At 43.8% G+C, this 24,942-nt stretch overlaps 1 protein-coding gene across 1 annotated transcript in view; it reads left to right on the forward strand.

The window, feature by feature from the left end:
* ANTXR1 (ANTXR cell adhesion molecule 1) overlaps positions 1 to 24,942 on the forward strand; it is a 269,622-nt gene that overhangs the window by 180,773 nt on the left and 63,907 nt on the right. Inside the window, exon 15 of the mRNA XM_030201863.1 lies at positions 23,995 to 24,090. Within this exon, the coding sequence (XP_030057723.1) occupies positions 23,995 to 24,090 (96 nt within the window). The remainder of the gene's footprint in view (positions 1 to 23,994; positions 24,091 to 24,942) is intronic.

The following is a 24,942-nucleotide window of genomic DNA, read 5'->3' on the forward strand; positions in this document are numbered from 1 at the left end:
CATGGAGTAGCAGTTATGCCTCTAACGAAAGCATGGCTGGGGTAAACCTCCATGAATGGCAGTTATAATCCTAACCACCTTACTGGGCAGACTGCATATAGACCATTTTGGTCTTTATCTGCCAATGCCTTCATGTACTATAATACAATTGCTAAACTTGTGGCTAAGAGCTAACCTGTTGATAAGCCCTCGTGCCGTGCTGTTGGCCCAATAAGAGTTGTTCTTGAGTTATCCTTCAGAAGTTTGGAGTTAACGCATTTGAGTTCAGCAGAACCCAAGTTAAAGCAGTTGCATGAGTTAATTAATAATTGTCGCACTAACAAAATCTTCTTGGAACAGAGCAGGGGCTGAATAATGTCTTTGAATGTAAGACTGAGTTTTGTACTCAGCTGTTGATGCTACATATTTAATATTGGCAGTTTCTACCACATCACCATGGCTACTGGAAAACAGTGGAAAACCTTTCATTAAATATGCTGGTTGTTTGCTTAGACCCAGTCTTTGAGGAATTTATATACTGTAAGGGTCCATGTTGCTTTGGCTCTGTCTGTTCCATGTCATCAAAAACAGCCTTGTCCCCCTCCCCCTTTCCAACCAGTGCATCTGTTGACATGTGGTTTGAATTTCCCCTAGAAGAGCAGAGCTATGAATCCACAGATACAGTGAGGCAAAGGCTGGACTAATTTGGTTTGTTTTTGTCAACCTTGAATCATCCACTTACACTGTGTATTGTCCTAATGTGTTTGTAGAAAGGATATGGCTACTCCTGTTGCAATAGTATATAAGGATTAATTAAAATCTGTTTTGCATTATGATGCTTGTACACATTTGGGGATAAAACCATCAGACAAGAAACTTCTAGGGATAAATGCTAATAAAGCCAAACATATGTTAATAAGTCAGAAGAGCAGTATTGAAGACATATGATTCACCTGATAATGCTCTATTCTATCCAATGACTTGCCTTCTATCTATAGTATATGCCTTTATCCCTGGGGAAGATGCCTCTTCCTGGTCATATCACCCGTAGACTTTAGTGACATTGCTTTTTTTTTTCAGAAGAAAAGGATAAAACGTGCTTCATTAGGAACAGATGACAGGATTGCTTTATGGATGTGGGTGGGTAGAAGGTGTGGAATCAAATATCAGAATCAAAGCGAAATGTTTACTTAGGAAAATGAGGGCCTGCTGGAATAGCGCAGGTCAGACAGGAGCTGGTGAAAAGTTAGCCCCCCCCCCCCCCCCCACTAAAACCCAATGACAACTTACTACTACTACGCTTTGTACGTGCTTTTTTACAGACATAGAGAAACAAAGAATAAGGCAGTAGATAAAGGCTGCCAGATCCATTTCAGCTGCCCTTTTACTCTTCCTGTTGCAATAGCATTGTTATTCTCCAACTTTATCCTTGCCTCCCAGCAATTAAGGATGATCTGTCAGTGTTCTGTGCATAAAGGGGGTAATTTTATAAGGAGCTTCCTAATTGCAGACAGAAAGAGCATGTATAAATGCCAGAATTGTAGTCATTTATACGTATAATTGGCCTCTTATAAAATACCAGAAAATGTGAAAGTACATGTATAGGTTTCATGGTGTGTACTTTCACTGTGGGCATGCAGGAGGTGGTTGGGTGGAGCATGAGCAGAGTCCGCACTTACACACGAGGGGCAATTCTATAATCTAGGTGCCAGCATTCATGCGCCCCGTGGGCATGTAAATGTCTAGACTGCTAGCTTATACGTGCACACTTGTGCTAGCAGGACACCTAAGTGCTATTCTGTAACAGGGCACCCAACTTATGTAGCATGGAAATGCAAGAGGAACACACACATGGGTGAAGCATGGGCAGCACGTGCACACAATACTGTAAGTTACGTTGCATTCCTGCTGCATTTACCCTTGAATTCTATGTATGGCACTCAGATTTGGGCGTCTAAATTTAATCCTGAGATGTGCATGCAACTTAATTGGCTGATGTGTGATAACCGGCTGCTAACAATTATTGCCATTAATTGGCACCAATTAGGATTTGCAGTAGACAGTTGCATGAGGACAGAAATCTTACCCATCCCTGCCTATCCCTGCTGGAATCTTACCCGTCCCCACTGGAATCTTACCCATTCCCACCCATCCCCACAAGAATATAGCCCGTCCCTGCAAGAATTTAACCTGTCCCCACCCAGTCCCGCAAGAAGTTAATGGTTTTAAAAATTCTGGTCGGCTCTCTCGGTCTCTCTCTGGGTTCAAGCCGCAGCACTGCAGGCAAGGAAGGAATGAAAGTTGGAACTTGGAACACTCTAGTGCGCACATGTAAGACTTGTCTCTGATTCACTGGCACTGTGTTATGAGAGGTCACCACATGCATGCATCAGTACATCAGGTGACATCTGATGCTCCTGCCTATGACAGAGCTGAGGTCTGTGCATCAGCCTGGGAGCAGAGAAGATTAATAGTAACATAGTAAGTGACAGCAGATAAAGGCCTAAACGGTTCATCCAGTCTGCCCAAAAGTCATACTCAGCATCAATGAACAATGAACGTGATATTATATACTTGATTATGGTCTTTCTTTGGCATTTCTGTGACATAGACTATAGAAATCCCCTGGCCCTATCCTTACATTGCAACTGCTGGAGTTGCCGTCAAAGCCCACTCCAGCTTATTTGTCTTCTCATTTGTGGGACACAGACCGCTAAAGTCTGTCCAGGACTGTCCTCATGTTCCAGCCACTGGCTGTCTAAGCCCTTTCCAGCCCATCCTAAACCAGATTGCCATATATAAGACACAGACCATACAAGTCTGCCCGGTATCGGTCCTAGTTCATCAAAGCCGGAGTCGCCATCTAAGCGTCACTCAACACATTCACACACATGTGGCCATTTAAATTTAGGTTTGTTTATAACTTCCATTTTCTAATAGAGATCCTCTATGTGCATCCCACACCATTTTGAACTCTGTCACTATTTGTGTCTACCACCTTCTTAATGGAAGACTTTCCGCATCTGTGCTGCTAAAGCAAGGAGGAGGAGGAGGAGACAGCACTCAAAGAACTTGGTACATGGTAGGTGAGAGGCTGGTGCAGGTGCAACTTACACTTCCATGGGAACCCCGCAAGAATTGTTTCAGTCCCCACGGGAACCCCACAGGAACTGCTTCCGTCCCCATGGGTTCCGCGGGATTCTCGCAAACCCCATTCCCGTGCAGGTCTCTAATTTGCACATGCATCTGGCTGCCTGCTATTCTATAACTCTTGTTGCCCAAATCCCATAGCATTCGACTCAAAAGGTGATGTGGCCATGGGAGGGGCATGGGCGGATGAAGGGCGTTCCAGAACGTTGTGCACGTGGTTACAGAATAACGGGTCAGAGCGCTCAGCTTGGGCACCAGCTTGTACATCAGATTTCAACAGGTATGAGTCTGATGCCCAAAGTTAGGGCATGGGAATTTGTGCTAAGCACAATTCCATAAAGGGCATGTGCCCTTTATAGAATTGCACAGCACTGATCTTTTCTGGTGCCCATTTTTGAGTGCAGTGTATAGAATCTGACCTTTAGGGCTGAATTCAGTAAATGGAGCTCAAAATTCAGTGCCGAAACAAATTGGCACATAATGGTATTCTATAACAGGTGTTCCAGGATTGGCACACTTATAGAATGCACATAGTATTGGGATCCACATCCAACTTTGGGCACAAGGAGTTACACCAACTGAAATCAGGTGTGAATCCTGGCATGCATGTTGGGCACAGATCCGCATTATTGTATAACACTGCGCACATTTTATGGGAATGCCTTGACCTGCCCATGCCTCTCCCATGGTGTGTTTTCACGCAGATCTGCCATATCTGCCTCATTTCTGTGCCTCGGATCTATTAGAATGCTTTTCCTGTGCCAAACGTTCAGCATGGAAGTAGCACCTAATGTTCAGCACAGTATATAGAATTCCCCTGTTAGTGGGCAGCTCTATGATTGGTATAACTGTGGGTGTGTAGGTAGGTGCTCCAGTACTGGGTTATGCAGTGTAATGTCCCACCGGGTTGTGGCACGGTCTGTATCACCAGGTCTGTTCCCTCTTACACTTTCCTTGGAAGAGATGATTCAAAGGAAAAATAAACCCAAAAGGATTCATGCAAAAAAAGTACAGAAAGGGTTTCTCTTTCCTTCCCTAACCTGGCTTGCATTTTATGTCCATAGCAGTTCATAAGTTTCTTATAAGTTTGAACCAACGTTTCCAGGACACAGCCTAGAGCTGTGCCCCTTAATGAACCTCTCTTTGGCCAGGTTAATTCCCCACCTGATCCCAGCCATAGGCTTGGACTGCTCAGTAACAGTCTCTGCACCCTTCACATGGCTGACCCTAACTCCCTCTCTCTCTTCAGGCTGGTCAGTAATATTTGCCAGGTGAGGACCAGACAGCAGTTCTTTCTCCCAGCCACTGGCTAGGACTGCTCAGAAACAGCCTCTGCACCTTTCATATGGCTGACCCTGACTCCCACTATCTCTCTCTCTCTTCAGGGCAGGTCAGTACCTGTCTCACAACAGCATTTTCCCCGGTGATGACTAGAAACCAGTTCTTTCTTCCATCCACTGGCTAGGACTGATCAGAGACAGTCTCTGCACCTTTCATATGGCTGACCCTGACCTGCTGTCTCTCTCCAGACAGGTCAGTATCTAAAAAAGCATTTTCCCCAGTGAGGACTGGAAACCAGTTCTTTCCCCTTCTCTCACTAACCAGGCACTGCATTAACTTTAGAGTCCTTTTGCCCTGGGTTAGGTAGCCCTCTTACTCCCTGCAGCCAGTTTTGTATGAGGAAGGTTCCCCTTGCCCTCGGGCAAGTTGCTCTCCTTCTCTGTCCCTCTCTTAGATCACAGTAGACTTTTTACCTCTGTGTCATCCCCAAGAGAAACAGCCCCACCTGTTTCCAAGCCTCACTTTGGCTCCCAGGATAACTGAGTCAGGAGCAAAGGCTGGATCTAAGTCCTGGCATATTCCTAAGGACTGACTCTTTTCTCTCCAGGAAAGCACTACAGGTGTGGAGCACCTCCCTTCCTGAGGCCAAGCCAGGTTTTCTCCCGTCCAGGGTTCTGTGTCTGTCCTGAGAAAGACATCACTAAGCACTACTTGGAAGGGTTTAGAACCTGGAGAATCTGTCCTCTTGTTAATTATGCTCGCCCCTCTCCTGCTGCAAGCCTTCCAGGGACACACAGCCAGCTATCCAGGTAAAATTCCTCTCCCTTCTTATAGTATTTGCAGGGCAATAAGATATGAAGAGACAACAGGGAGACCAGGAGGGTGTCTCATACATCACAGCAGCCAGGTATTACATAATTGAACTTGGGCACCCAAGTGCCGTAATAGAACAGGCTCCTACCGCATGTCCTCGGGGCACCTGTAGGGAGGCACTCAATTAAAGAATTGCCCGCATAGATTATAAAACTTTAATTTATACAGGTATATATGCATTTTCACCAGTCATAGTGCTGGTGTATATGATAGCACCTACATGTACGCATATTCCTTTGCACCTTTGCAAATTTGAGCTGATATCTGGAGTGAAGTCACTAAGGAAATCTACTATAGCAGCATTTAATTTTCGAAAGGTCAACTATGACAAAATGAGGACAATGGTTAAAAAGACACTAAAAGGGTCAGCTGCAAAGGTTAGGACTTTAAATTAGGCATGCACATTGTTTTAAAATACCATCGTGGAAGCTCAGACCAGATGTATTCCACGTATTAACAAAAGTGGAAAGAAGAGTAAATGACAGCCAGCATGGTTAAAAGGTGACATGAAAGAGGCTACTAGAGCCTAAAGAGCATCCTTCAAAGAATGGAAAAAGGATCTGAATGAAGAAAATAAGAAGCAACTTAAGCACTATCAAGCTAGATGCAAAGTATTGATAAAGGAGGCTAAAAGAGAATATGAAGAAAACTTGCCACAGACAAAAAGTAATACCTTTTTCAGGTACATCAGAAGCAGAAAGACTGTAAAGGAATCTGTGGGACAGTTAGATCTTGAAGGAGCAAAAGGGGCACTCAGGGAGGACAAGGCCATAGTGGAGAGATAGAATGAGTTCTTTGCTTCGGTCTTCATGAAAGAAGATGTAAGAGATATACCTGTACTGGAAATGGTTTTCAAGGGTGACAATGCAGAGGAACAGAAAGAAATCTTGGTGAACCTGGAAGACATACTAAACCAAATCAACAAGTTAAACTGTGATAAATCACCTGGACTGGATGGTATACACCCCGGGGTACTTAAAGAACCCAAATATGAAATTGCTGATCTACTGTTAGTGATATGTAAACCTGTCGTTAAAATCATGCGTAGTACCTGAAGATTGGAGGGTGGCCAATGTAATGCCGAGTTTGAAAAAGGGTTCCATGGGTGATCAGGAAATTAGACCGTAAGCCTGACTTCAGTGCTGGGCAAAATAGTGGAAACTATTATAAAGAATGAAATTACAGATCACATAGAAAAACGTGGTTTAATGGGACAGAGTCAGAATGGGTTCAGCCAAGGGAAGTCTTGCCTTACCAATTTGCTTCGTTGCCAGCCAGGATGCCACGCCTGTGGGGCAACACTTTACAAAAACAGAACTCTGTACTAGTGATTTCACAGTAAGAATCCTGAAAGGTAACTTTAAAACAATACAGGAACGTAAGACCTTTGAAGTCAGAATGATTAAATATTTTGACACCCACCAGACAGGACTTAACAGAGATCTGGGCTTTCTAGCCCATTATAAGCCATAAAATTGTAAATTGTACTGCTTTGTTTGCCACTCTCCTGTCTCCATGCATATCCCCCTGTCTCACCCATCCACCTCCATCCCCACCCTGTTAGATTGTCCCTGAAATGCTTTGATGTCTCACTTATATATACTGTCATCTACCAAGCTTTGCTTATTTTCGATCTGACGAAGAAGGGCAACCTTCGAAAGCTAATCAAGAAATGTATTAAGTTATGTCCAATAAAAAAGGTATCATCTTATTTTCTTTTTCATATTTTATTTTGTTTTATTTCTATTGATTACCTTTAAAAGTGGACTAACATGGCTACCACACCTCTCTACTTCATTTCTTTGAAAGCATGAATAAACATGTGGATAAAGGTGAGCCGGTTTAGATTTTCAGAAAGCTTTTGACAAAGTTCCTCATGAGAGACTCCTGAGAAAATTAAAGAGTCATGGGATAGGAGGCAATTATTTTAATGTCCTTCTGTGGATTAGGAATTGGTTATTGTACAGAAAACAGAGGATAGGATTAAATGGCCATTTTTCTCAATTGAGGAGGGTGAATAGTGGAGTGCCACAGGGATCTGTACTGGGGCTGTTGCTATTTAACATATTTATAAATGATCTTGAAATTGGAATGATGAGTGAGGTGACTACATTTGCAGATGACACAAAACTATTAAAAGTTGTCAAAACACATGTGGATTATGAAAAATTGCAGGAAGACCTTAGGAAATTGGAAGACTGGCATCCAAACGGCAGATAAAATTTAATGCAGACAAATGCAAACTGATGCATATTGGGAAGAATAATCCGAATCATAGTTACCTGATGCTTGGGTCCACCTTAGGAGTCAGAACTCAAGAAAAAGATCTAGGTGTCATTGTAGACAATACGTTGAAATCTTCTGCTCAGTGTGCAGCATCAGCCAAAAAAGCAAACAGGATGCTAGGAATTATTAGGAAAGGGATGCAAAATAAGACCAAGAATATTATAATGCCTCTGTATCACTCCATGGTGTGACCTGACCTTGAATATTGCATTAAGTTCTGGTTGCCACATCTCAAAAAAGATATAGCGGAATTAGAAAAGGTTCAAAGAAGAACGACCTCAATGATAAAGAGGATGGATCTCCTCCCATATGAGGAAAGGCTAAAGAGGTTTGTGCTCTTCATCTTGGAAAAAAGATGGTGGAGGTGGGATATAATTAAGGTCTACACTCAATGAAATTACATGGAAATTCTTTTAAAAACAAATAGGAGGAAATAGATTCACTCAAATAATAGTTAAGCTCTGGAACTCATTGCTGGAGGATGTGGTAACAGCGGTTAGCATATCTGGGACAAGTCCCTGGGGGAAAAGTCCATAGTCTGTTATTGAGAAGGACATGGGGGTAGCCACCGCTTACCCCAGGATTGGTAGCATGAAATGTTGCTACTAATTGGGTTTCTGGCAGATACTTGTGACCTGGCTCAGCCTCTGTTGGAAGCAGGATACTGGGCTAGATGGACCATTGGTCTGGCCCAGTATGGCTATTCTTATGTACTTAGTATTTTATAAAGTCAAGTAGGTGTGTACTTGACTTTATAAAATAGGTGTAAAATGGGTGCATGAAAACACATGTTAACTAGGTAACATAGTAACATAGTAACATAGTAGATGACGGCAGAAAAAGACCTGCACGGTCCATCCAGTCTGCCCAACAAGATAAACTCACATGTGCTACTTTTTGTGTATACCTTACCTTGATTTGTACCTGTCCTTTTCAGGGCACAGACCGTATAAGTCTGCCCAGCACTATCCCCGCCTCCCAACCACCAGCCCCGCCTCCCACCACCGGTTCTGGCACAGACCGTATAAGTCTGCCCAGCACTATCCCCGCCTCCAAACCACCAGTCCCACCTCCCACCACCGGCTCTGGCACAGACCGTATAAGTCTGCCCAGCACCATCTCCGTCTCCCGCCACCGACTTTGCCACCCAATCTCGTCTAAGCTCTTTAGGATCCATTCCTTCTGAGCAGGATTCCTTTATGTTTATCCCACGCATGTTTGAATTCCGTTACCGTTTTCGTTTCCACCACCTCCCGCGGAAGGGCATTCCAAGCATCCACTACTCTCTCCGTGAAAAAATACTTCCTGACATTTTTCTTGAGTCTGCCCCCCTTCAATCTCCTTTCATGTCCTCTCGTTCTACTGCCTTCGCATCTCCGGAAAAGGTTAGTTTGCAGATTAATACCTTTCAAATATTTGAACGTCTGTATCATATCACCCCTGTTTCTCCTTTCCTCCAGAGTATACATGTTCAGGTCCGCAAGTCTCTCCTCATACGTCTTGTAACGCAAATCCCATACCATTCTCGTAGCTTTTCTTTGCACCGCTTCAATTCTTTTTACATCCTTAACAAGATACGGCCTCCAGAACTGAACACAATACTCCAGGTGGGGCCTCACCAACGACTTATACAGGGGCATCAACACCCCCTTTCTTCTGCTGGTCACACCTCTCTCTATACAGCCTAACAACCTTCTAGCTAGGGCCACCGTCTTGTCACAGTTTCGTCGCCTTCAAAACCTCAAATACTATCACCCCAAGATCCCTCTCCCCATCCGTACTTATCAGACTCTCCCCGCCTAACACATACGTCTCCCGTGGATTTCTACTCCCTAAGTGCATCACTTTGCATTTCTTTGCATCGAATTTTAATTGCCAAACCTTAGACCATTCTTCTAGCTTCCGTAGGTCCTTTATCAAGTTTTCCACTGATCTTAGAAAATCACTCCCAAAGAGGAGCTTTTGCTTCATCTTTGGAAATTAAACCCTGCATTCTATAAATGGCATGCAAATTTTCGTGCACAAAATTGTGTGTAATCCTGAGATGCGTGTGCAACTAAATTGGCTAACAAGCCAATAGGCATGAATAACTGGGTGCGAAGAGTCAATTATTGGTGTTAATTGGCAACAATTTGGATTTGTGCACACATCTAGCTAAGCACTAGTCTATAAAGATTCACACAAAAACCTTATAGCACACAACTCAAAAGGGGGTGTGGCCATGGGAGGGACATGGACTGGTCAGGGATGTTCACTAAACATATGTGCAGAATTACTGAATACCGAGGATCTGTACCTAACTTGCACACCAGGATTTATACCAGGTTTCAGTTGGTGTAAATCCTCGTGCTCAAAGTTTGGCATGAAATTTGGCTCTAAGCGCTATTCTATAAACGGCGCGCAACTCAGAGCACTGTTTATAGAATAGCACTCCACATGAATTTTTTTCGGTGTCATTTACTGAATCTAGTCCTAAAGGACAGTCATCCCAAAAGCAAAAAACAAAAACTGAGAGAGAAACACAAGAGTGTGTGTCCAAAAAAAAAAGAACACAAAAGTGTGTAGCTTCTAAAGACTGACACTGTTTCTTTGTAAAATTAGAAACTTGGAATAATTCTTCCTTTAAGAAAATAAAAGTACTTCTATGTTTGTCCTCAGGGAATATTTTGTCTTTTCAAAACATGCTGAATGTAGGGGAGAACTAAGCCCAAAACTTAAAAAATGGCTGCCCATGTAGGCAGATGCCAGCAGCTCAACCTCTGCAGTAAGCTTTAGACCTTTGGAAGGGGTTATGGTTTGATTTACATGTGGTTAGTTCCCATGGATTCTGCTTCTTTGTGAATTTTGTTTCATCCCATGAGTTTCCTTTGTAATTTTATATATTTTTGCAATGGGTAGTTCAGATATTGGATACATTTCACTCTGGCCTTCTACCAAGAAGGGGGAAAATCTGCCTACCAGATACTTTATTTCTAGGCTGCCAGAATGTGCCTTCTATAGATATTCAAAGAAGCAAACTGGTGTTGACACCACAAACCAATCTGAAATTAACCATGAAGGAAAGGAGATTATGGCCCTAAATGTTTCCAAGCAATAATAAATATTTAACAACTTCCCATTCTCAATAAAGGCAGAAATGATACAAACACAAATTTGGTTTGAAATGGGGAAAACTAGCCAATAATTACTAAATGATGACATATGGAGGTGAAAGAAAGATCTCATTTAGCAAATGGACATAATACAGTGACTAGATATATCCAAGTCGTACAGTGTATGCCAGCGTTTCCCAAACTGTGCGCCAAGGAGTGCCATGGAGGGAGAGGAATAATCAGCGCATGCTGAATGGTCTCCTGTTCCTGTGCGCCAGGACCAAGGCTTTTGCATTAACTCTGCTCTGTCGCCGGCCACTGGTCGGGTCCTTCTTCCTGTCACAGGAAGTTGTGACAGGAAGAAGAACCAGACCCATGGCCGGCAGCAGAGCAGAGTTAATGCGATAACACGCTATAACCCGAATCCCAAAATCCAGTAGCAGGAGACAGACTGAGGGAACACAGCAGAGGCAGTAAGCTACTGGCACTAGGTGGATCCCTGCGGGTGGCCCATCATCCTGGGATTGCTGTGGGAATTGTGGAGCAGCTATGAATACTGTTTGTAGGTGTTGACAGTTGTTACTTTAGATTTATACTGAAAATGTTTTGTATTAAAATGACCAGGTAGCACAGCAGTAGTTGAGTAAGCGCATAAGGCACCTCTTTCTGTGCACAGGAGATAAAAGGTGCACCCCCTCCATGAAAACATTTTTTTGAGGGGGAAAAATGTGTTGCAGGGGGGAGGGTGCAGTGAAAAATTGCATAGACATTAAGGGTGTCACGAACTGGAAAAGTTTGGGAACCACTGGTGTAAGCTGAATCTGGAGCCCAATGTGTTTTTGACACCTGCCACAAAATGTCCTGGCACTAAATGATTTGAGCCTCAGCATTAAATTATTGTTGTTGAGCTGCTATGTACTATAGTAATATAGGGGTACCACTTCCCTTAACATCTGCATTGAAGTGAGAGTGGTTATTGCAGCTGGCTTTCCCCCCCTGGGGATGATCAGGGAAGCACTGATGAGGTCACATGGTTTACAAATTGAAGTGCTTTGCCTCTTTTCTGCCATATTGAGAAGAGGGAGCATAAGTTTCCTGAGGCAGTAGGAGTGCTTTAAAAGGTCTTAGACAAAGGACAAGTCAGGGCTGATTGGTTTAGCCTCCATTTTGCCTGAAGAAGAACGTGAAGATGTTGACTGGAAGAGCTAAGTATTTGATGAGGAGGATGAGGATGGAAGCCTGTGACTTGTTTGGGACTGCTCTGTGGTACAGAGGGTGTACAGCTGTAAGATTTTTGTTAGTAGATTATGACTCATGGTGGAGCTACTGAGGCAAAGAATGTGCATCCTATGAGTGATGACCCAGGATGAAGTGTACTGGAGGAGAGGAAGTATAGCAAGCATCTGACCTATCTGAGGACGTTTGGTGGTACACCAAGAGAAGTGTATATTTTGGGAGATTATTAAAGTGGATTTCCCCTGGCTTCAGGGGATCCACGGAGAACAGAAAGAGAGAGAGTCGTTTGGAGGTGTCTTCAGTGGGCCCTGGAATGCTGCCAGCAAAGGTACTGATGGAGGATCCTGTTGAACTGCAGGTAATAGAAGAGGGAGTCCCAAAGAGGTAGTTAAGTATTCCAGTGTCATCTCCATGATCTAGTAGATTTTTATATGTATATATGAAGGTGGAGTGAACATTGGACTCTATTGGAATAAGCAGATTGATCCTGGGAGCTGCATATAGCATGCATGAGTGTAGGGCCTTGAACAGAGTAAGGGGAGGTCATCCCTGATTCCCTCCGGTGGTCATCTGGTCAGTTCTGGCACCTTTTTGAGGTTTGGTCACAAGAAAAAATGGACCAAGTAAAGTCGGCTAAGTGCTTGTCAGGGACACCCTTCTTTTTTCCATTATCAGCCGAGGACGCCCATGTGTTAAGCACGCCCCAGTCCCACCTTCGCTATGCTTCCAACACACCCCTGGGAACTTTGGTCATCCCCACGACGGAAAGCAGTTGAGGGCGCCCAAAATCGGCTTTCGATTATGGCGATTTTGGCGACCCTGCGAGAAGGACGCCCATCTCCCGATTTTTTGTCAAACGATGGGCGTCCTTCTCTTTCAAAAATAAGCCTGATAGGATGGGATCCCAGCCAGCTCAGATATTTATATTTTGCATTTGAGGCAGAGGCACCGGGGGGGGAGGGGGGAGTAGAGTGGAGCAGAGACAGGGCAGTGGAGCAGGGATGGGCAGAGAGCATGGGGAGGGCAGATGCCGGGAGAAACCTTGTGGCTTATGTCCACTCAGCATTTGTCATCTGGCCATGCCATTGGTTACAACATGACTGTTTATTGTGTGACCTTGACAGCTCCCGCACTCAGACTTACTTTGTAGTAAGCTGCTTGAGGAAAGGATTTTATAAGCATGTGACTTTTGTTGCTTTTTGTGGCATAGCAATATAAATGATGGTGTCTAAGTCAGTGGCCCACAGGTCCAATCCCCATTAGCCATCAAACATGCCTGGTTTTCAGAATAAACAAATTATGCAAATAATTCTTATTCACAGACCAAAGGCATTCAGCAACATGGTCTTCTTATTCATTGTGGCTATCCTGGAAGGCCAGACCCCCCTCGGTTGTCTGAGGACTGTAGTCTGCTTTATTCCTAGAAGCTGTGAAAAAATTTGGTGGCACCAGTGTTCTTGCTGTGTAGGAGGTCTTCATAGAGAGCAGACAAGAAACTGAACTGTGGGGTTGAACACTTTTGTCAGTTAAACAGTGATGCTAATATTTTTGTTTGTATCCTTTCTGGGCTAGTTTTTTGAAGGGCAGGATGATTAGTTACCTTATTTTTCTCCAAAGCATGAAGAACATCAAAGGTTATTTTTCATTCCCCAACCATTGCAAAATCCACCCCAGCCACGAATGCGTAAACATTTCAACCGGCACGGGCCTTGTGACTCTTGTTATTCAGGCTTCTGCTGTTTTGAGTTTTTTTTTTTTTTTTCATTCTTTCTTTTTTTTTTTATTCCTTTGGCAGCTAGTCCTGAGTATGAAATACAGAAATGGCTTAATAGCTGGAATGGCTTGTGGGGAAGGTTTCTTAACTCCTGGTATTTCCTGTTGTGAGAAGTCCAGTCTGTACCTAAAAGAGAGAGAGAAAGAGACCTGACAATAGACAAAGATTAACCCAAAGAAAGGGACCAAGGAAAAGTGGAAAACAATAAGAGAAGATTTTTCTTTTAGCACTGAGCAAGAAACAGAGGAAAGGATGACTGGTTTCAATTCCAATTCAAAAGTCAAAAATAGACGGTCATTTGTTTTCCCATTTGTTTAGTGTCTTCTGATTTGGATATTGACTAACATGGCAACAACACTAGTAATGCAAAAAACAAAACAAAAAAACCTCATTAAAAATTTAAAGCAGAGATTTTAAGTTACTTGCATTAATTAAGATGACTCTGAGGCTCATTTTCGAAAGAGGAAAGTGTCCAAAAAGTGTCATAAAGCACCATTTGCATACCCCCTCGGGTGCAAGATGACACCCCCCCTGGCACAATGACACCCCCCCCCCCCCCCCGGCGCATCAACCCCCCTCCCACAGGTGCATGCTCGGCTGTTGGCTCCGCTGGCTCCCTGCTCCCTCTGCCCTGGAACAGGAAGTAACCTGTTGGGGCAGAAAGAGCAGGGAACCAGGGGAGCCGACAGGCACGCGGCTGCTCTCTGCACCCCTTCAGCAGCGTGCACCCGGGGCGGACCACCCCCACCGCCCCTTGGTACGCCACTGGGGCAGGCAATGCGGCAGAGAATAGTGCTGGAGGAAGGCTTCTGCTGGAGGGGCCTGGGGGACCCCCGCCAGCCAAGGTATGTGGAAGAAGTGGGGGGCAGGGAAATGGGGCAAAATATGCCCCACACACACACACACTTTGGACCCCCCCCCCCCCCCCCCAATTTTTGAAGTCTGGCTATATGGCTCCTGGGGGGGGGGGGGCAGCAGCGGCAATCCTGCCCTGGGCCCAGCTCAGTCTTTTGTTGGCCCTGGAGGAGGGTGAATAGTGGAGTGCCGCAGGGATCTCACTGGGACCGGTGCTATTTAACATATTTATAAATGATCTGGAAATCAGAACAAGTGAGGTGATTAAATTTGCAGATAACATGAAACTATTCAAAGTTGTCAAAACGCATGTGGATTGTGAAGAATTGCAGAAAGAAAACTGGAAGACTGGGCATCCAAACGGCAGATGAAATTTAATGTAGACAAATGCAAAGTGAAGCACATTGGAAGAATAAACTGAATCATAGTTATCTAATGCTAGGGTCAACTTTTGGAGTCACATAAAAAGGTGGCCTAAAAAGCACAACACCTTGTTCAAAATGGTATTTCTGAAAAAAAAGTTAGACGTTTTTCTTTTTTTGAACATGGTTACATTTGCTATTCGAATCTGGAATGTTTAGCACAAAGCGTCCAAAGTCCAACTTAGTTGCACTATCGAAAATGCCCCTCTCTATGTATCAAGGAAAGAATCCAATATTTTAAAGAAAAACTGCTTTCCACACTTTCAGAAGACTGTGTGGTAGGCCATAGACACTAGAATGAAAATTAGGTTGTAGTGGCGTAGCTACGTGGGGCCACGGGGGCCTTGGCCCCCGTAGATTTGGCCCTGGAAAACCCTGCCGATGACCCTCTCGACCCCCCTCCCACCGCCAACCTTCCCCCACCGCCGTTGCTGTCCGCTACCTTTGGTGGCGGGGGACCCCAACACCTGACAGCCAAGGTCCTCGTCTTCCAGTGCAAGGCTTCGTTCTGTTTCTGTGAGTCTGACGTCCTGCATGTTGTACGTGCAGGACGTCAGACTCACAGAAACAGAACGAAGCCTTGCAGATCAGCCAGCGGCCGCGTTGCTGGCTGATCTGCAAGGCTTCGACTTACAGAAACAGAACGAAGCCTTGCGCCGGAAGAAGAGGACCTCGGCTGACGGGGGTTGGGGTCCCCCGCCATCCAAGGTAGGTGATGGCGGGGGGAGGGTTGGCGGCGGGAGGGGGGTCGTGAGGGTCGGCGGGGGGGGTCAAAGTTGTTGGTGGCGGTGGTGGCGGGGGGGAGTCAGCAGCGCCGTGGGGGGGCTAAAATGTGCCCCCCTCACCTTGGGCTCTGGACCCCCCTCTGGCCGAAGTCTGGCTACACCCCTGATGCCAGGTTCCTGGTGTGTTAAGAAAGTGAAGCTCCAGACATGACAAACATTTCGGTTCCTGGAGGAGAGTGAGACGCTCTCTTGCTAAGGGTTTCTAAGAGAGAGAAAGAAACCATGAACCATGATCACTGAGCTAAAGGTGCCCCAACATCAGTGGTGTGCTGGTAAATTTTTAACAACAGGCTCTCTCCCCGGTCCACCTCGGCGCCCCCCCGTCCACCTTGGCGCCCCCCCATCCACCTCTGCGCCCCCCCCCCCAGTCCACCACTGCGCCCCCCACCCACCTCTGCGCCCCCCCCCAAAAAAATTGCAGAGCTGGCTATACCCTGGGGGGGGGGGCCGCCAACACATTACTCTCTCCAGGAAAAAAAAATTAAATGATCCCAGGATCCAATCTAATTCATGTTTAATATGGGATAAAATGCCATAAATAAGTAAATAAACATAAACTTTTAACGTTCAGCACCTGATTCTCAAAGTGGACATATTCCAAACACTATAATGAAAATAAAATTATTTTTTTTCTACCTTTGTTGTCTGGTGACTTTGTTTCTCTGATCATGCAGGTCCAGTATCTGATTCTGCTGCTCTCTATCTGTTCCTTTGACTCCGTTTCCAGGGCTTCCTTTCCATTTATTTCTTTTCTTTCCTCCTTTCTTCTTCATTTCTGGTCCTCCGCATACTTGACTGTACAGTGGATCCAGCTTCTGCCTATTTTCTCCATCCATATGCAGTTTCTCTCCTCACTTCCTTTTCCCTCATCTAATCTCCTTCCTCTATCTTCCCTCCATGTCCAGCATTTCTTCTCTCTCCCTTCCCTCCCCTCCATCCATGTCCAGAATTTCTCTTGCTCTTCCCTCCATCCATGTCCTGAAACTCTCCTCTCTCCTCTGCCCCTCTCTATTCATCCATACCCAGCAATTCTCTTCTCTCCCCTGCCCCCCTCTACCCATCCATGCCCAGCAGGTCTCTCCCCTGCCCCCCTCTACCCACCCATGCCCAGCAAGCCTCTCCCCTGCCCCCCTCTACCCACCCATGCTCAGCAAGTCTCTCCCCTGCACCCCACTACCCACTCATGCCCAGCAAGTCTCTCCCCTGCCCCCTCTACCCATCCATGCCCAGCAAGTCTCTCCCCTGCCCCCCTCTACCCATCCATGCCCAGCAGGTCTCTCCCCTGCCCCCCCTACCCACCCATGCCCAGCAAGCCTCTCCCCTGCCCCCCTCTACCCACCCATGTCCAGCAAGTCTCTCCCCTGCCCCCTCTACCCATCCATGCCCAGCAGGTCTCTCCCCTGCCCCCCTCTACCCACCCATGCTCAGCAAGTCTCTCCCCTGCCCCCCTCTACCCATCCATGCAATTCTCTTCCCTGCCCCCTCTACCCATCCATACCCAGCGATTCTCCTCCCACCCCTGCCCTTCCCTGCCGCTCCGAAGCATGTCCAATGATGTCCTTTGCCCCACCCTCCCCTCCCGCTCCCATCTGTCTTTTTTTAATTACCTCCGTCGAAGCGCGTGCTATTTAAAGCCATGCTGCATGCTGGCCGTCTCCAGGCTTCCCCTGCTGGATGATGTTCGTGCCTTAGTCCCGCCTTTGTGAAAAAAGGAAATGACGTCAGAATGAAGGCGGGACTAAGGCACGAACATCATCCGAAGCAAGCAGGGGAAGCCTGGAGACGGCCAGCATGCAGCAAGGCTTTAAATAGCGCACGCTTCGACAGAGGTAATTAAAAAAAGACGGATGGGAGCGGGAGGGGAGGGTGGGGGTGAAGGACATGGTTGTACATGCTTCGGAGCGGCAGGGGAGGTAAGCATGGCCTGTGACCGCACCCTCCTGCCATGCTTACCTCCCGCAATGGAGCCGGCTCGCAAGAGCTGTCAAAATTTAACAAGCGGCTCTTGCGAGCCGGTGCGAGCCAGCTCCAGCACACCACTGCCCAACATTCAGGAAGAGCCTTAAACCAGAGCAAGATTGGGAAAGGTTTAGAGTAGCTTGGTGATTAGAGCAGTGTGCTGAGAAGCAGGGAACCCAGCATTTACATTCTAATGATGCTTCTTGTGTTGTCGGGCAAGTCACTGCCTAAGGTACAGCTTGGTTTGTAAGCTCCATAAAACAGGAAAATGGCTACAGTACTTGAATTGTAATTGATCTTGAGTTTAGGTTTAGAAAAGACAGGCAATTAAATCTGAAACCCGAACCAGTTGGCTGAATTATACAGCTATCATCACTCAATATCCAGATCCTGCCTTGCACTTTTCCATGCCTTCTGTATCCTTGGTTCCCTCCAACCCCTCACACACACATTCATATATACAGTATTTTTCCATTTCTTGAACTATACGTCATGCATCTGATAAAGTGAACCCTCGAAAGCTTATGTCTCAATACATTGGTTTGTCTATAAGGTGCCACCAACCTCTGTCTAATCAGATATTCACTCTGGCCTTTACATGGAGACACTGATGGGCCCTCGGTTAATGGGACACTGCTTTTTAACGTCGGGAGAGCCCCAGAATTCTCCCCTGCCCTAGGGTCTAGGCAAACACAAGGATGTCCCTCACAATACTGTACTGTTTTTCTGTGATACCACTATAGTGTCAAACCTCCTCCCTTAGAAAAGAGTACTTGGTGAATTAAAATGCTATTCTTTATTGGGTATAGTGTTGGTAGCTGCTGCTGGGAACAGTTGAGCCAAAAGAATGATTGCCTTCAACAATGTTTGTGTGCCTTGATGTAATTTGTCCTTCTCTTTGTGATTTGTGACATACTGCTCAGTCTTTGATAAAAAAATATTAATATTAGCATGTTGGTGTCCTAAAGGAAAAAGCAAAACAAAACATTTATAGAGTCTATAATTAATTACACAACCTGTCCTATAAAATGTGAATGGCTTATTGCTAAGGTTCAGCAGACAGGATAATTTATTTTTGTTACATTTGTACCCTGTGCTTTCCCCACTTGTGGCATGCTCAATGTGGCTTACATGGGGCAATGGAGGGTTAAGTGACTTGTCCAGAGTCACAAGGAGCTGCCTGTGCCTGAAGTGGGAATTGAACTCAGTTCCTCAGGACCAAAGTCCACAACCCTAACCTCTAGGCCACTCCTCCACTCCACATAATAAAACACTTCCTCAAAGCTGTTGACTTAACGTCTATCAGACTGAAGCTCAGTCCTGCCAAAGACTCTGTTGGGAGGCAACTTGTACTATAGTAAGTTCAGGAGAGACTTATCAACTTTAGGGGCCCTTTTACAAAGGTGCGCCGAAAAATGGACTGTGCTAGTGTAGGCGCGTGTTTTGGCCACGCGCAGATCCATTTTTCAGCGTGCCTGTAAAAAAAGGCCTTTTAAAAATTTTTGCCGAAAATGGACGTGTGGCAAAATAAGAATTGGTGCGCGTCCGTTTTGGGTCTGAGACCTTACCGCCAGCCATTGACTTAACAGTAATGTCTCATGCGGTAACCGTACGCGCATAGAATGACAATTACCATGCAGTTTCTGCCATGTGCCAGAAAATAACAATTATTTTCCGGCACATGTAGCAGACATGCATGAAAAATGAAATTACTGCAAGGGCCACACGGTAGCCGGGCGGTAACTCAAACTTGACGCATATTGGGTGCACGTAGGCACCTACGCGGCTTAGTAAAAGGGCCCCTTAGTGTTACTCCTCTTGACCTTCAGATGAAGGAGCTGTTTGGCCGTTTGGCCACAGGGGACATGGAAGGAACAGATAAAAGATCATCAGGTTTGATTTCTAGACCATCCATTTCATTAGTAACTCAAACCCATCGCGATGTTGTAGGAGGATGTGGTCAAGGTGATGGACCACCATAGCAAAAGTCAAATAAGATTTGGATGAGTTCCTGGAGGAAGCATTCATTAAAACATTATTAGCCAGGTGGACTTGAGAGAGTCATTGCTTATCCTTGGACATGAACAATGGGAAACAGATCTGTTTTATAGGAGCTGTTGTATATTTGTGACCTACATTGATCACTGTCAGAGATAGGATGTTGGGTTCGATGGACTTTAGTCGCACTCAGCATGGCTTTTCTTATGTGCTTGTGTCTCTTCTAGTTTCAGTCTAATTCTGAGCTGTTACCTTGTTCATTTCAAGGAAAGAGTGAGTTTATTCAACTGGTCAGTTTTTTTTAGCTGCATGCTTCTTAGAGTGGAGTTGGGGGGATGGAGGATCTTATATTACAAAGGTAGTGGTTTTGTTTTGACTACCTTAGGCAGTAAATAAAAAGTGCCTGTTTAATCTGCAGTGAATGTCCACTGGGGCGGGGGAATGCCGAGATCCCATGACAAAATAACAACAACACAGAAAGGAGAGGGAAATAGACCAGGAAAACAGAAGCAAACAAGGAGGCTTCGAACAATGATAAATAGTTTATCGACGAAGACTCAACACAGTACTGTGTTTCGGCTGTTAGCCTGCTTCAGGAGTCTAATTTAAATAACAATGATATATGATAAGATAGTGACACAGATAAAAAAAAATGATAACAAAGATATACATCAAATATACATCAAAATCAGGACTAAATCTTTATAGAATAAAGATAAAAAGGCAAGATTTGAAACAACCAAACTGTGATATCTTAAAAATTAAATAAAATAATGACACAGATAAAAAAGATTATAACAAAGATATATATCAAATATGCATAAACCATCAAAATCAGGACTAAATCATCTTTTTACAGAATAAGGATAAAAAGGCAGGATTTTAAACAAACAAAACTGTGATATCTTAAAAAATAGAATAAAATAATGACTGACCTTTGTGTAAAATATGTAAAGACATTAATTGGTCAAAAAACGATGGTACAATGAGATGTAGAAATGTGGATCTTAAAGAAACTGACATATCTGCATAAAAATGTGTGCACCAAACAACACACACATGTTGTTATGATGATACTCTACAGCAAAAAGGATATTATGAAGTAATGAACCTGGAAGAATTGTATTGATGATACAACCTTACAGCAAGTAAAACGTTAGAATGTTGACTTCAGAAATGATGCACATCTGTTTGATGTAAATGGAAAAAATGCAAACTGAGAAATGAGTAAATTAAACAGTGGTAGTAAAAATGCATAAAGAAATGTTGTGTGTGTTACAAAATTTGTTGCAGTCTTTTTTAAAGAAAAGTTTAATTTTAAATTATGGAGAACGTAAAAGTGGGAAATGTGTATATAAAGATATCTATAAAAAAACAAGTGTGTAATAAAAATGCTTATGCTTTGTACAAATATAAAAAGAGAAATTGTACAGCATCATTGCAAACGTTGTAAATAAACAGTGCTTCTTTCGGCACTCTAAAGAGTTTCCATTTTAAAAAAGCTCAATGTATATTGTGCTTAAGTGAGTTTGTGGTTAGCATGCATTAAGAAAAATATTACCGGTAACGCATTGATGCTGAAAGATGTCAAAAAGTTAAACGAATCACCTAAAGAGTGGTGATAGAAAAAATATGTGAATACTTTAAATTGGCTCTAGGCTGTACTCTGGCAATATGTGTAAGGTTCAAGAGAAATGGTTGCGTTTTGTAAAAAGTTAAAATGAATCACATAAAGAGTGGTGATAGAAAAAATACGTGAATACTATAAATTGGCTCTAAGCAATAATATGTGCTCTTACAATATGTGTAGGATTCCAAAGAAAAAGTTGACAGTGCATGGTGTAAAAAGCTAAAATAATAAAATAATGTTATAGATATTGATGTTTTGATCTAGTGGGCCAAACCGTTGTTATTAAAAAAGGAGAAAAAGGCAGTGGGTGGAATATAATTACTGAAAACGACGATTTGTAGGGTGAACTCTACGTGAGTAGATGTAAATCATATGAAAAGGTGCTCAGTGTGAACATGAATGAAAATATGAGTAACTCCTTGTGGAAAATGATGTAAAAAGTATACAAATGTACTACCAGTAAGATAAATAAAACTCTAGTCATGTAGCTTAAATAAAAAGTGACTAGAGAGGGTGACCAATAGGGAAGGAGCTGTGGATGGTGAGGGGTGAGAGACAAAAGAAAACAGATGAGAGCTAGGTTAAGGGTTGTTACATTACATGACATTATATATCACGCACATGGTCAAGAATAAGATCCTGCCGGAGTCTCTACAAATGGCACAGATGATTGTACTTTTGAAGTCGGATAGAGATCCATGCTCTCCTGCTTTCTACAGGCCCATCTCTTAATACATTTTTGAGGCCAAGTTGTTTGCCAAGATTTTGGTGAATCACTTGGCTAAGATTCTTTCTCATTTAGTGGAGGATTCTCAGGTTGGGTTTGTTAGAGGCAGAACAGCCACCAAAAATATTCATAAGATCTTGGCCTCCATAGTGGTACTCACATGCAAATTGCCTTCTCTTCTTATCAATTTTGATCCTTAGAAGGCCTTTGATAATGTTTATTGGAGTTTTCTCTTTCCAGGTTTATTGGAGTTTTCTCTTTCCAGGCTTATGGAATTACTGGATTTTTTTCAGATGCAGTGCAGGCTCTTTATTCGAATCCAAAAGCTGTCATGTGGGTGAATGGGATTTTTTCACTGCCATTTTTGGTCCGGCGGGATACGAGCCAAGGATGTCCCCTATCCCCCTTACTTTTTGTTTTAGTGTTGAATCCTCTTATTTGAGATATTTTAGCGCACCCAGAAAACATAGGGGTAGCCTTCAGGACTTTAACCTTTAAGATTTCTGCTTTTTTAGATGATTTATTAGTACACCTCACTAATCCACAAAACTCAACAATATGGGGATTTCTCCAGTTCTTGTCTAAATTTCCAGAAGTCCATGGCTCTTGTGTCTTTGGAACGAGTGCGGTGGAGTTGGGAGGGATCATTCCCCTTATATTAGGCAGCCCACTCCTTTCGATATCTAGGAATCCGCCTTTCCATGCAGCCCTTGGAGTTCTATCATCTCAATATCCTCTGATTGTTAGACTCAACCACAGCTACTTTATCCAGCTGGCAAACATTATCTCTGGGTCTGCATGGCAAGATCCATTTGTTTAAGATGGTGAAATTTTCCAAATGACTGTACACTCTCCAGATGCTCCCATTTAAGATATTGTGGAAAGATCTTCACATTCTTCATCGCCACTTATCTCAGTTTTGTTGGGGAGGAAAAAAAGCTCCCTATATACCTATTACTGGGTAATTGGTGGGCTGAAGGCTTGGGGGTACCTGATCTATATAAGTATAACCAGCCCTGTCTTGCTAGACATCTGGGAGATTGGTTTTTGGATTGAGAAGACTATACCTCTTTTAGGGTGGAGAGGGAAATATATTACCCTTGGTGTTTTAGCTTTCTTTTACAGGTGCCCAACAAGGAGCTTCCTATAACAGTGAGGGGCAGCATTTTGTTACAACCTCTGCAGGACTTATGGTGGACCCTTACCGCTTCTTGGGGCATATCTCCTCACACCTCCACTCTGATGCCTATTCAAGGGAATGCTGGGTTTCCCCCTGGGATTGACAATGGGACTTTTTGTATGTGGGAAACATTGGGGATCTTCCATCTCGAACATGTGCGCATGCAAATCCTAATTGGAGCCAATTAATGTCAATAATTGGGTGCTAACAATTATTGATCTTAATTGGCACCAATTAGGATTTGTATATGCATCTGGCTGTGCACTATTCTGTAAGGCAATGCACCTAACTCCCAGGGGGTGTGGCCATAGGAGGAGCTTAGGTGTGTCAGGGGCAGTCCAAACATTTGTGCGCATAATTACAGAATACTGGATCAGTGCAAATAACTTTGGCCCCAGCATTTACACCAGGTTTCATTAGGTGTAAGTCTGGAGCTCATAGTTAGGCCCAAGATCTGCACTTAAGCGCTATTCTGTCAAGGGCACGCACCCTTTACAGTATAGAGCTTAGCACTGACTTTTTTCTGGTGCCTAATTTATAGTGATATTTATAGAATCCGGTCCTATGTGCCTAATGCGCTTTAGTAAAAGGGCTTCAAAATCTGCTATCCAGGATACTGTGCTAGATGAACAGTTGGTCTGACCCAGTATGGCTATTCTTATGTTCTTAGTTCCAGTGTTTCTTTGTGTTCCTATAAGCATAAGGCATGTTGAACTCAAGAATTTGTTGTGTTTATTAAACTATAAATTGCTTTTCTCTGTCTCTAGGAAGAAGATGATGATGGTCTACCCAAAAAGAAATGGCCAACAGTGGATGCTTCATATTATGGTGGACGAGGTGTTGGTGGCATTAAAAGAATGGAGGTAAAGATGTATAACTTTAGAGAACAGTTATTTCTTATAGTTTCTTAAAGAAACATCATATTACATTATCAATTTAGAGTTGTCCTCTCTAAGAATGACCCAGAGTAGCTTAGAACATAACAGCAATATCCTAGTCAAAGTAGTTGATGCAGTCAACCCTAAAAACAGAAAATGATATATTCCTCATCGGTTATCAGATGAACCTCTGCTTCTTGGTTCAAGTTTACTTAAAAGCCCAGGAATCAAAATTAGGCAGAAAGCTGTATAAGGAAATGCTGTTTTAACACCATGCAGATCCAAATTACAATAACAATTAGCCGCTCAAGAGTATTCATTATTGTACTTCAAGTGTACTTCTGAAGGCGAGATACAGATCAGCCTATGGCTTCAAATTGTTGTAACTCAAGATTCTGTTGTTGTACACAGTTATCTGCATTTGGAGTATACAATGACAATTTTTTATTTTGTTTCTATTTTGGGTTTATTTTAATAGTATTTGTTTTGTTTTGCTCCATTCTATATATTTAAAATGAAATAACGAATGATAGGACCCTCAGTTCTCCCCAGCCAAAAAAATGCATCCATTGGGTCCACCAGGCATCGGGCATTCTTTTTCACTGTCCCAGCCCTGTAGAATTCCTTACCTCTCACTATTTGATCTGAACTATCTGTAAAAGAAATTCAAGTCCATGGTTAAAACTTGGCTCTTCCAACAAGCTTTCCCTTCTTCAGAGTAAGTGCAATTGGCCTTTCATATTTGACCAACCCCCCCCCCCCCCCCATGGCAACAATGGCCCTGGTGGTCTAGTGATTCCATCCCCCCCCCCAGTACATGGAAAAAGGTGGAGGCAG

Source organism: Microcaecilia unicolor, chromosome 4 (genome assembly GCF_901765095.1).
Source record: "Microcaecilia unicolor chromosome 4, aMicUni1.1, whole genome shotgun sequence".
Classification (NCBI taxonomy): Eukaryota; Metazoa; Chordata; class Amphibia; order Gymnophiona; family Siphonopidae; genus Microcaecilia; species Microcaecilia unicolor.